Here is a 12,972-nt window from a genome sequence, read left to right on the forward strand (position 1 = left end):
ACTACGTTATTTCCTCGGTATTGAGTTTGCCAGAAATCAAAAGGGCCTTATCATGTGCCAGAGGAAATACGTTACTGATGTTTTGCAAGAGACAGGGATGCTGGGGTGTCGACCTGCATCCACGCCTATGGATATCAATACCCGCTTGTATGATGATGATACTGAAGATGTTGATGCGAGACAGTATAGAGGGATTGTTGGGAAGCTCCTATACATCACTGTTACTCGACCTGACATTGCCTATGCTGTTAGCAGAGTGAGTCAATTTATGGATAAGCCCAAGAAAGTTCATTGGGATGCTGCTATGATGATTCTTAGGTATCTAAAGAATTCACCAGGAACGGGACTCTTCTTTCAGAATGGTACCTCACTCACTATATCTGTGTATGTTGATGCCGACTATGCAGGATGCCCCTCGGACAGAAAATCCACTACTGGATTTTGTGTGTTTATTGGATCCAACTTGGTTACATGGAAGAGTAAGAAGCAAACTGTGGTTGCTAGATCAAGTGCAGAATCTGAGTATAGAGCTATGGCTCAGGGTACTGCTGAAGTTATGTGGGTTAGATCCCTGATGTTGGATCTTACTGTCGAAGTGCCTCTTCCTATGCAACTGTTATGTGATAACAAAGCTGCACTGTTTATTGCTAATAATCCGGCTTTTCATGAAAGAACCAAGCATGTTGAAGTAGATTGTCACTATACCAGAGACATTATTCAAAAGGGGTTTGTAAGTACCTCACACATTTCAACTACAGGGCAAATGGCTGATATCTTTACTAAGGCTCTTGCAAGGGGACCATTCCAAAGCTGTTGTTCCAAGTTGAGCCTATTTGACATATACGCTCCAACTTGAGGGGGAGTGTTAAGATGTGTTTATATTCAGTTTTAGGTTTAAGAGGGTACTTTTGTAATAACTTTTCCTTTAGATGGTTCTCTTGTAACTTATCTCTCTCCTTTAGTCTATATAAAGAGGAGTTAGGGCAGATTTCGATGTTAATCAAATATTATTCTTTCTCATATTATCAGCAACATTCCTGGAAATCATAGCCAAAGAAAGAGAAGATACAAAACATTTGTAGTCCTTGCTCAGTCTAGAATATGAAACAAAGTTACCAATAGGATGTTGAGTACATGACCTGACACCCTTTCGCAGGGCGATGGGAAGCTCTTCACTTGCAATAACAGTCTGAATCTCTTCTTCAACAGGTTGCTTCTGAGCACGACTTGGGTCATCCAGGAAATGACTAACTGGATTGGGAGCAGAATTCTCACCACCTGTCATCTCCTCAGTACAGACTCTTCGCTTAGAGTAAACTTGCCCAAACAGACGATTGCATTCCTCTCCTGCCTCTGTAGAACACTCTCCATTTTTCTCTTGTTCAAGCACCTCAATAGAAGGACCAATGGATTCACGCCTGTAGTCTAAAAAATCTGTAAACAGAATTTCCTGACTCGAAGAATACTCTTCCTTTGACATAGAATTCTCCCCCTAAAGAGGATTCTCACCAAAATAGGAAGCATGTTCAAGGAAAGTGACATCTTTGGTAACATAGGCACGACCAGTGGAAGGGTCCCGACACTTATACCCTTTTTGAGTAGGAGAATAACCTAGAAATACGCCCTTAATAGACCTTGGATCAAGCTTTTTTATGTGAAGACTATGATTGTGAATAAAGCAAACACAGCCAAAGACTCTTGGTGGAAGAGAGAAAGGTTCACGACTCCCCGGTAACATAAAGTGAGGCGTCTGCCCATTCAACACACGACTAGGCAAACGGTTTATAAGATACGCACTGATCAACACAGCATCCCCCCAATACCTTTTTGGAACATGACGTTGAAAAAGAAGAGCTCGAGTCATATTCAATAACTGACGATTCTTTCGTTCAACAACTCCAACTCCATTTTGAGGAGGAGTATAACTACAGGAAGTCTCATGAACAATTCCCTTTTTTCGAAAGAAGCTATCAACAGACTGACACACATACTCACGAGCATTGTCAGATCGAAAGGTCTTAACAGATGCTCCATATTGAGTTTCCACATAAGCAATGAAAGTCTCTATGGCCGTAGGAACTTCACTACGGTCTTTCAACAAGTAGATAATAGTGTTACGAGAACAAACATCTATAAAGGTGATAAAATATTGAAAACCATGATAAGAAGGAATTCCTGAAGGGCCCCACACATCAGAATGAATCATGGCAAATACCTCATTAGACCGATGGTTAGACAAAGGATATGAAGCTCTAACATGTTTGGCCAGGTGACAGACATCACAGGACACCATAGTCATAACTAACTTGGAACATAAATCAGGAAATAGCTGTCTAAGAATTCCAAAAGGCAGGTGTCCAAGGCGCTCATGCCACTGTAGAAGCAATTGAAGGGACTCCTCTCTGTTCTTCGTTGCTTGACTGACTGCCGTCATGAGAGCCTGAGAAGTACGCATAGGTAAACGATATAGCCCGTCAGAAGTCAAACCAATCCCAATCATCTTCCCTATCACCAAGTCCTGCATAACACAGCGATCAACAGAAAAAATCAGTTCGCAATTCAACTCTTTCGTGATCTTGCTAACCGACAAGAGGTTTAAGGGAAGATGGGGAACATGTAGAGCATTGTGGACAAAGAACTTGTTCAAAAGTGGAAGACTCCATTTCCCAACCACAGAGATAGAGGAACCATCAACAAGAGAAACACGTTACTTTCCTGACGAAAGCTTATACCCATGAAAGACTATAGGATCGCCGGTCATGTGGTGAGTAGCGCCACTGTCGACCGCCATCACGTCGATCGACCACCCAAATTTCTCCTGCAGTAACAAAGGGCAGCTGCGGCAATGGGGAGCACGCAGCAACTGGCGTGAGCAGAGGTGCTGGAACTCTGCAGCAGATCCCGCAGGAGAACAATTATGCAGGGAGTAGGTCGGGTGCCGATATCGACGGCGCAGAGGGCGACGGCAGGGAGGAAGGGGGGCGACAGCAAACGGCGGCAGCAATGGAGGGCACCACTGGAGCAGGGCCGACCCAGAAGGCGACAGTGCAAAGGACGACGGCAGGGAGCAGGGCGCGATGTCAGGGAGCAGGTCGACGGCGCGGTAGCAAGGGCGGTGACGCCGGTGGCGGAGCCGACGACGGTGTCAGCAGCGTCCTCGGATGACGCAGCCGAAAGGTAACGACACCAGACACGGCGGCGGCGGCAGTGACGGCAGCGGTGACGGCGGCGGCGGCGGAAACGACGACGGTGACAGCAGCGGCGGTGGCAGAAACGACGACGGTGACAGCAGCAGCGGCGGGTGAAGAAAACTCCACGATCACCAAAAAAGTCTCAATCTCATGGGCTCTGTTACCATGTAGAAACACGAGCACAGAGAAAGAGAATACGAGGAACACGATGTAACGTGGAAAAACCCTCAACAAGAGAAAAAAAAAACCACGGATGAGGAGGAGCTGGTTGCCCACTAGCCGCCAGACTCTCTCTCTCTTAAGATTTCATATACCATAAGGATTAGGGTTACACGACTTAAGTAATGCCCAACAAGGGCTACAAGATGGATTGGGTATGGATCCGGACCTGGTCCCGAGACCCGTCTAACATACTTCAACAACAACTAAGCCTAGCACCAAAAGCAATCCAATCCTGAACATGAGAGCCCCTCACGGTCTCACCCACCAGCCTAAAACCAGTTCCCACCCTAAAATGGATGCTGTAAAAACCAGAAGTACTTGTTGTTTCTCAAAAAAATAAGGAGCATTACCAAAATCACTAAGAAGGTACACCCACACAAACACACACACATGTGGCAGTAACACATGTTCGTAGCTGTTCCTTTTACCTGGTATCGGTCTTTGTATTCGTCAGGAAGCTCTTCTGCAGCTAACAAGGCGTCAAGCATGCCAAAGTAGACCTGGTTGACAAGTACCATGATGAATAGATAATCATAATAGAAAATATAAAAAAAATGCAGCAGATTATGCCATCTGTTCTCTATTATCCATTTAATAAACCAACATAACGAGGCAGCTGCACAATAACAACTCCGCGGCTAACTACAGCTTGGACTAAATATTGAAAACGTCACAAGAAATTGTTACATCGGACAATGTGTTGCACCTTGAATCTACCATGAAGCTATACATTCCCAAAGAGCATTGCAAAAGTCAATCAGAGCAGAAGTATTAAACATTGTCACCACTGTGGTAATATTCTGAAAGTATCATGATTTTATCACCAAAAAAGAATAAAACCTTTTCATGAGGAAAATATCACCATCTTTTCAAGATGGCACCCAAAATATCTGTTATTTTCTCCCTTTCAAAGGAATTTTTTTCTAAATGTACCTTAAGTGTTTCATTTCGGTGTTTTCCAGTTCTTTGTTTCCCTTCAAGTTTTAAAAGCAATTTTGAATCTCGACCATTACTTTTTCTTAAAAATTAATGGAAATTTCATAATTTCATATTTTTTTCATTATTTTTATCTATTTTTAAATTTTTTGAATTTCAGAGGTTTCCTAAGAAAAACAAAATTCTTAGCAATCGTCCGAAATCTTCTGAGAAAAACACCTGATGACAATATTTCCATCAATGGTATTAAAAATGAAAAAGCGCCCCTTAATCAACTGTCTTGACAAATACGCATTCATTGGACCACATTTATGCATGCAAAGTATTTCTCAACTAGCTACAGTAAAAATCAAACTATAATAAAGTGCATCTAATTTTCAATCTTCAATGTGTCTTAATAGAAATAGAGTACATGCTATTTGCTAACATAATACTCTTTGGTTCTTGGTCAAGAAACTGAAAGTCTGAAACTTTAAACATCTTGAGAGAGATTGAAGTACTCAAGGCACCATTTGGAATGTATTAATTTCACAAAAGAAAAGCTACTCAAAATTTAAAAGAAATGAAAAGCATCATCTTGAGACACAAAATTTACAGATAGAAGCATGTCATCAATCCATTCACATTTTGTGGCAAAAAACATGAAACAATAAAAGAACTTCAATTTAAAAAAATAGCCATAGCATCACCACATTTCTACCAATACAGGCCACTGCCATGTAGATCTGAAGTAAAACAACACATTTGGTCTTTTCACCAGCTTGCCATTCAAAATAATCCAGATCAAGATATCAAATTCATGTGTCTAGAATGGCATCCTAAAAAACTCATGACTTACTTTTAGCTTTCTGAGTTGAGCATCCTAATTTAACCAGTCACATAATTTAGTAGAGCAAAATGAGGAATCCCTTGAGCATATGAAACATGCAAATACTAGAGTTAGATTTTTAAGATAACAAATTTCAGAGAAACTTGTCAACAGGACTCTATATGTTTGCTTCCTGTTTTTATTTTATGTATCGCACTCATGTCATCGAAAAAGTATTGTATTTCCACTAGTAATCATCTTAAACAAACCTATTCTAAGTTTGGTAAGAAATCAGAAAGTTCACTTACAGCCATGTCTCCCAAAGACTTGCAGCAAATTGGACAGGTATAGTGAGAGCACGTATATGCCTAGCATTGAAAAAAAGAAAAATAAACCATCAATGACAGTCCCAATGGAAAATTATAATACAAAGGTTGATAATTTTCTAGGAAAGAATGGAAACGCCAGCCTGATACCTGAAAGCAAGCTGAGTGCATGAAATGACCACAAGGAAGAGCCTTCACTGATGCACTTGAAGTAAAGAGGAAATCACAACAAATTGGACAATTTGCCTCCAACCCTTTTTCTCGGCATTTATGTTCTACCAATTGCATTCCCAGGCAACAATTGCAAGTCATACAATGAAAGAAATCAACACCAAGCCCCTTACCAACACGGCATAGATTACAAAAAGGACAATGATATACAGTCCTGCAGTAAGCAAAAGTTCATTTCAGTATGGGATGTATATGCTTGAGTGTATGCACGCCTGCCGTTGCACAGGTAATGTACTTTAAGGGCTGTTTGGTGACAGAAACAGTATGTTAATGATGGATCTGCTCTATTCATCAAACAGTAACAAACTATTCCCATTGCCAAAAAGACCCTGAAGAGGCATATTGTGTTTGTAGCATAAATATATATGCATGATACATTGGAAACCAGTCAATCTTGAAATAAAGCGCTTAAATTATATCCTGAGGGTAAGATGGAATTTCTTCACGGTTGGGCAATGTTGAATGGTTCATGACACCTTTTTATGTTGCATCATCCCATTGTCAACTAGATGAAATCAAGTACAGCATAATAATTAACAGACACAACCATGCAAAGTCCAAACTATTCACAGGAATAGTGTGAAACTGTGATTATCTTCAAGGGCTGTAGGCCACGGAATGTGGTATTTCCCCTTCCCCCTGGATTACCATTTGAGCATAAGCACCCGACCTCTTCCAACTGTAACAGTTCGGAGCTGTCACATAAAACACTTTCAAGAAATGTGTGTTCCCCAACCACATGAATGTTAAGAACATCATTCCAACTTACCTAGGTTAGACTGGCCTCATGAAGGAAGACATTAGCTGAATAAGAGTCTGGTATGCTAGCATGGTTCAGATAGATGGCTGTACTCTTGTCCCTAGAACTAGAAGGAACTCTATCCATTATTCTGAATGGGAAATTAATGTTGTAAATTTGTAATTTTATTTAAAGAAGATTTGGTCTTGTGAGTTTAACAGTTAAGCAAGCATGCTACCTAAACTAATGTTTTAGAACCCATGGTAGCTAAACCAATGTTTTAAAACCCAGTCACTCAGGACTCGACTTGTTCATTCTTGACTTGTGACTTCATGGGTCAACTCGATGATTCAGGCCAGGTTTCATTGACCATTGTTTTTAAAAGAAAAAAAATATATAACTTGTCCTTTAAACATAGAAAAGTTATAAAATGACTTGAATACATGTATAATTCAGACCATCAAGTAATAACTAAATTACATTTTTTCTTTTGATAACAAGAAATTGGACAATTAAGCTACTGCTCCAACTCTATAATTGCATATTTCAAAAAAAACTGTGGCAAGAATCAAATATCAATGGAAAACAAGTCAACAAAAATCAAACATTAAGATTAATTGTCAACGAGGGCAATGATGGTTCCAAGTTGCTCGCACAGTCATATGGGAGTGAGCGAGAGAAGGGGAAAGATCACTGTCGAGTACATAGAAGGGTCAGATTTAGAAAGAGAGGGTACGTAGAGAGGCCAGAAGTAGCGACGAGTTAATCAAAAGTAGCAAGTTTGTTCTGTAGGCTTTCGTGAATTGGACTCATGGCTTTCAAAGTCAAAATCAGCCGCAATAGGTCTGGTAGTTTCATTTTGTGTTCTTTCTCAATATTAACATTTACGACTATCTAATGGTTAACAAACTCGACATGTATGTTAGTATTATGTAAAACTAAAAATTCGAAAGTAAAGAGTCCAATGTCCTGAAAATTGAAATAAATACACTGTAAAAGAGTTCAGCCTAATTAGCTTTTTCATTTGTAATATGTAAATTTAATAAAATGAACAATAATTCTAAAGTTTTACATTTCAATATGTTAGTCATGTCAAAAATTAAATAATCAAGTGATTAATAAACAAATCACCTTGTTAATTACAAATTTACCACTGGACTACACCAAGTCAAATGGAGTTTCGGCCAAGTTAGGCTGACTCAAGCCAAGTCAGGTTGAATCACGGCCAAGTCATCCGGAGTTTCAACAAAAAATGAGTCCCCCTACTGAGTTGACCAGGCAGAGGGCGAGTCAACCAAGTCAACAAGTTGACTGAGTGAGTTTGTGAATACTGACCTGAATAGTTTCTGGGAAAATGGGGATCAAATTGGAAGGTCTATAGCATTATCAAGACAAAGCATTACGCTATCTCCACTTTCTGAAAAATCAAATGAGTACAGACCAAACAAAAGAAAAAGGAAATCCAAAAAGCAAATAATTGCAAATCAAACAAAAGAAAAGGGAAACCAAGTCGAGCCTTTGGAAGCATCCTTTCATTAGTCAGCTTGTTTTGAAAAGAGCTTTTGCTTCTGCTTTTGATTGGCCAGCAGCTTTCACTCATCCTGTCATTACTGTCAAATAAGTTTCCAACTACCTGGGAATCCCTTTCAAACTATCTATATTGCATCACCTCCTCATTAGAGCTGTCAAGCCTACTGAATACCTCAATGTAGCAGCTGCCTTCTCCCATCAAATTTTGTAGCTTAATGTATAATAAAGCCTAGGAAGTCAAACGATGGATGCATGGGCCACCTAGACTAGTGGATGGCCAAACCATGATCAGTTATCCAGGACTTCCATTCTGCTAAATTTATTAGAACAAAGGCTGTCAAGTATGAAATTTTACCACATAAACCATGTCTACAGATATTCATCAAGAAGATCAAGTTATGAAACACATAAACAAACCACAGACCTCACCAGATGCATGTCCATGTCATGTAGGATTTAAAAGCAATTCATGATTTGGAAATAGTTGAGCATTCATGCAGATGAAGCTAGAACCATCATGTTGGAAAAAGTTACATCCAACAGCAGGAAGACTTAAACAAAGACTTATCCTAACCTTTCATCATCCAAAAATTTGCAAATGTTGCAAAAGTACTTTGCCATAGAAAATCCATCACAGGATGGTGTCACACATGTTGGCCCAACAGGTTGAAGTTTCAAACATTTCATACACATCATCTCAGTTGTTGCTTTCCTGCAAGAACAAAGAGACACCATACCATATTCATATCAAAACAGTTCCCATATGATTCCAGCATCTACTCTCAAGTTCAGAAAGAAACCTGTCCATTGAATGATCACTGACTTTGTCATGACAGAATCTACATGTGAACAACTTGCTGCAGCATGCAGCAACAAGCTTACAGTTCCTTTTATAATGTTCGCAACCGAATATCTCATTCTCCTCATCACGAAATGATGGGGAGCAACCAGGTATGTCATCACCATTTACAGTTGCTTCTTCAGTCTGAGTTTGCTTCTGCTGGGATGCTATCCAGCGACTAGTAAAACCAGAAATAAGTTAGTTCATCCCCAACCACTCTGAATGAGAAAACTCCGGATGTTCATGCTAGACCACAGTAGAGGGTTTCTGGAACCTTTACCTCGTCATAAGATTTTGAATAAGATATGCCTTTCTTCGTGGGTCTAATGATGAATCTCGAGACACTTTCCTTATTTCTGACTCAAGCTCATTTTGATTCATTCTGAAAATATTGTTCCACCCTGGCTTGAATTTCTGGTCATGTTGGTCCAGATTTTCCTGGAAGTCATTACCTGGTTATCAGCATGGCAAAATCATCAGTAAGCATAAAAGGAATACTTAACTCCACATGATGCATTACTCAGAAAGAACTACAGGTATATACATTCAACAAAAATTGCCCATGATATTCACTAGAATATGTCAAAGAAACTAAATCTAAAAAGGCAAAGCAATTTTGCTGAATAAAAGCAGGACCTTTTTCAGGAACACTACCATCTGAAGCTCTAGATGAAGAACTCCCAGGGTTTTCTTTCCACCATTCACTCAGCCACTCATTAAACATGGTATTTCTCGTTGCATTCTTCCAAGTGTCCATCATTTGATTTTGCTCCTCCTGAGTGAGGGCAGCAGTCACCCATGGCAACATAGATTGAAGTACCTCTGCTCCTGTGGTCCCAATAATTCGACCAACAATCTTATCCTGCTCTTCAACAGTGAAATGTCTATCAAATAATGGCCACAATTCAAGCTCTTCTCTGAAGACGTGCTGGTCGAGTGCAACTCTTAATGATTTGCACATTCCCTGAATTTTTGTTGCAAGATCATTGTGCTTTCTGGTCCAATGGGCATCATTAAAATCAGATTTAACAAATTCACTTATAATATCATCCCTGCAATGTTTGACATCATTAAAGTCATCGTGTAGTTGTGACAGCTCAGAAAGAACAGCTGATATATCAGCAAATAAGTTTTCCTCCTGCTTATGATCAATGGTATAGGAGTGGCTAACATTGTGAAGTGATTCCTTAGCTTCCAAAGCGGGAAATACAATCTCATCTTCTGCGTTACTGTGAGCCCTGTATAAACCCCACAAAAGTCGAAACCGTCCAATGAAATGGTGGAGAAATTTCTCATCACAGTCAGTGAGCTTCCCAGATTCAACATCCAAATACTCCAAATCTTTTCTGATGGCTTTGTGGAACTGGAAAATGTTGTCAATGGGCCTTGAAGCTTGTCCAATGCCAGAGGAGCCCATCTCTGATTGCCACATAAAAAGGCTGGAGGAAAGATGTGGAGCAGAGGAATTAAAGGACATGGAACGCAAGCATTTTGCAGTAGTAATTGAACTTTTTCCACGATTAGTGCTGCCCACACCCAATCCTGGAACACAGCAGGGTTTCGTAGAACAAGCCTTCTGAGAATTGACTACTTCAGAATGGTCAAGATCTTGAAGATTGTCATGCTTTTCTGCACAATTGGCACGTTTTGGTGGTCTTATACATTCGTCAACCAATCGACAGGATGCCTCTTTGGACATGGATGAAGAAACACATGCAAAACATTGTCCCTTGGTATCATCATCAACCCCATTCAATTTTCTTAGTGGGCAGCCACCAACTTGATCCGAAGATAGACATATGAATCCTCCAGCACCAGGTGGATCATGAACACGCCCTTTGCATGCCCAGCCAGAAAAAAGTGTAACAAGTGCTACATCAGATTGAGGAGCTGCATGACAGAAAACATTAGGCCTACTTTTGTAAGACAAAATTAATAGTCAAAAACATAATACAAGCAAAAACAATGAAAAACAGATAACTACACCACCTGCCAAATGCATATTCTGGAGAACAGCTTTTGCTTCTTGTTCATTTAATGAGCCAACTAACCATGGTAAGGCACGCTCCACCAATTTCAGTGGCATGACACAAAGGCTATTATACAGAAGCTCTCGTTGCTCCATGTGACTGAAATGTTCACGTGCAAGGGGGAGTACCTATACAAATAGCTCATCACTTTCTGCAACCAAATGTTGATTAAAAAAGGAACAGAGAACAAAATGCTGTAGTTCAACCTCACGTTCCTCATTTTGAAAGTGATTCCGTACGGTATCCATTATTTGATCAGCTTGTGCACATAATTTACTGTAAAAGTCAGCTGTAGTTGAATTGGCCTCTGCATTTTGAATATCTTCAATGAGGGACCTAATCTCATTGAATTGATTTTCTTCTTCTTCATGCTCCATGACAAAAGAAACTCCTCTTTTGACTTTCATATCAACAGCTGGAAAGATGATCCTATCTTCAGCAATACTGGAAGAATAAAAGGCAAAGAAATAAGGCATAGAAAGAAACAGAAAAAAACATAAAAATAATAAACACAAGGTAAGTGATGGGTGTGGCTGAAATGAAACACCCATGTCAACATGGGTGTGGGTGCAGGACTGGACATGGTTGTCTTAAATTTTGTATTTTTTGGGTATTTTTTAGTATGTTTTGTATCGTTTGGTAATAGTTTAGTACTTTTTAATCAGTAATATATTTTTGTGAATATAAACAATGAATTTATGTGTTTATTTAGCTATATAGTCTTATTTTATATATACGTAGGGAAATTGGTAGACACCAGACTACTAGGCCGGGGACAAAAACCAGATCATTTAAATGTGATGTTTAAAGTATTTTTTTGGCAATCTAACCTTACCAATATGATCTTAAGAATAGGTTGATGCGAAATATATATTAAGTTGATTATTTTTTGGGCTTTAACAATGATCTCATAATAAGAAAAAAAGACTGGCTCCCATAGCATCCACATTTTGATATAGAAAAATCCACATTTTTCATAAAAACAACTTGAATCAAAGCATGTTTTATATCAAAATAGTTTTTATAAATATATTAGAATGTTTATATTTTATTTAAAATATTTTTTTAGTAAAAAAATTAAAGGGTCAGGTTTTTGTCCCTGACGTAGTGGTCGGGTTTCTACCAATTTGGGTGTGTGTGTGTGTTATACACGAACGTGTCTCCGTACCCATGTTTTTGAAAATTCTCTGCACCCATACCAGCAACCATGCTGGTATCCATGCATATGTGACGTAGGTGAAGAAAGACCATCAGACATCCTAATCATGAAAAAAAAAAAAAAAATCAACCTGTGAAAAATGCAGACATCAGCAATAAAGTGTAATCTGTCATTAAACATTGACAGATCAGAGAAATCTCCTGATAGTTGTATTTTCCTTGCTTCCACTGCAATATCTTGCAACTCCCTGTTAATGGCATTATGCCAATGCAAAATTTCATCAATAGGGCATGGACCCGGACTTGGAGCGATGGGATCAACTTGTTTCCTTTTACTGATTTTTGGAGATCCGTATGTATCTACTGCATTTTTTATTTGAGATTCTTCACCCGATTTGCTGAACTTGGTAGTGTGTTTTCCATCCATCCAGTTGAATACAACCTGTAATTGCAATAATTTATGATAATAAGACATCTGTCCAAAAGAAACAGAAAGTAAGAAACTTGCATTCGTCAGAAGCAGCATCACCTCTTGAAGAAGCATTTCTTCAGGAACTATCTTGAATAAGCATTTTCGCATGTCATGCTTCTCCTCTGTTGAAAGAGAAGAAGAGATCCATGGCAGAAATTCAGCCATCATGCTCACTGGAATACTACACAAAAATTGCCAAACTAATGTGGCCTGCTCTTTAAACGAAAACTTCTCAATAAGCAAAGGGAAGACCTGCAGCCAAGCAAAATAAAACAGCATGAAGCGAGAGAATAAGATTTTTTGAAATGCCAATACAAATTCTATGTTGAGAATATGTAGTTAACATGCCAAACTTTGAACAAAAACAAGTGTGCAATTCCAAGATTGTATTCTTGTGGCATAAACAATCATCTACAATGCACCAGCTAAAATTGCATATGATTTAACATTATTCACAATTAAACATGTTGCGACTTCAAATCTATATC

The 12,972-nt window shown here is 39.2% G+C and overlaps 1 protein-coding gene across 8 annotated transcripts in view; it reads right to left on the bottom strand.

Moving 5' to 3' along the window:
• Positions 1-12,972, bottom strand: part of LOC116257434 (zinc finger protein BRUTUS-like) — a 30,021-nt gene that overhangs the window by 8,422 nt on the left and 8,627 nt on the right. For 5 of the 8 annotated variants that reach the window (XR_007573824.1, XR_007573823.1, XR_007573822.1 and 2 more), the window contains exons 3-14: positions 12,542-12,736; positions 12,144-12,454; positions 11,061-11,298; positions 10,814-10,982; positions 9,461-10,714; positions 9,105-9,276; positions 8,784-9,002; positions 8,558-8,695; positions 5,634-5,868; positions 5,466-5,525; positions 3,842-3,913; positions 2,216-2,518 (exon numbers count right to left, since the gene is read on the bottom strand). Coding sequence is in view for 4 of the 8 variants with exons in the window: in XM_050078686.1 (XP_049934643.1) it covers positions 2,216-2,518; positions 3,842-3,913; positions 5,466-5,525; positions 5,634-5,868; positions 8,558-8,695; positions 8,784-9,002; positions 9,105-9,276; positions 9,461-10,714; positions 10,814-10,982; positions 11,061-11,298; positions 12,144-12,454; positions 12,542-12,736 (3,366 nt within the window). In the remaining 4 variants the exon portion in view is untranslated. The remainder of the gene's footprint in view (positions 1-2,215; positions 2,519-3,841; positions 3,914-5,465; positions 5,526-5,633; positions 5,869-8,557; positions 8,696-8,783; positions 9,003-9,104; positions 9,277-9,460; positions 10,715-10,813; positions 10,983-11,060; positions 11,299-12,143; positions 12,455-12,541; positions 12,737-12,972) is intronic. The other 3 variants (XM_050078687.1, XM_050078688.1, XM_031634175.2) reach the window with 3 other exon arrangements.

Source organism: Nymphaea colorata, chromosome 7 (genome assembly GCF_008831285.2).
Source record: "Nymphaea colorata isolate Beijing-Zhang1983 chromosome 7, ASM883128v2, whole genome shotgun sequence".
NCBI lineage: Eukaryota > Viridiplantae > Streptophyta > Magnoliopsida > Nymphaeales > Nymphaeaceae > Nymphaea > Nymphaea colorata.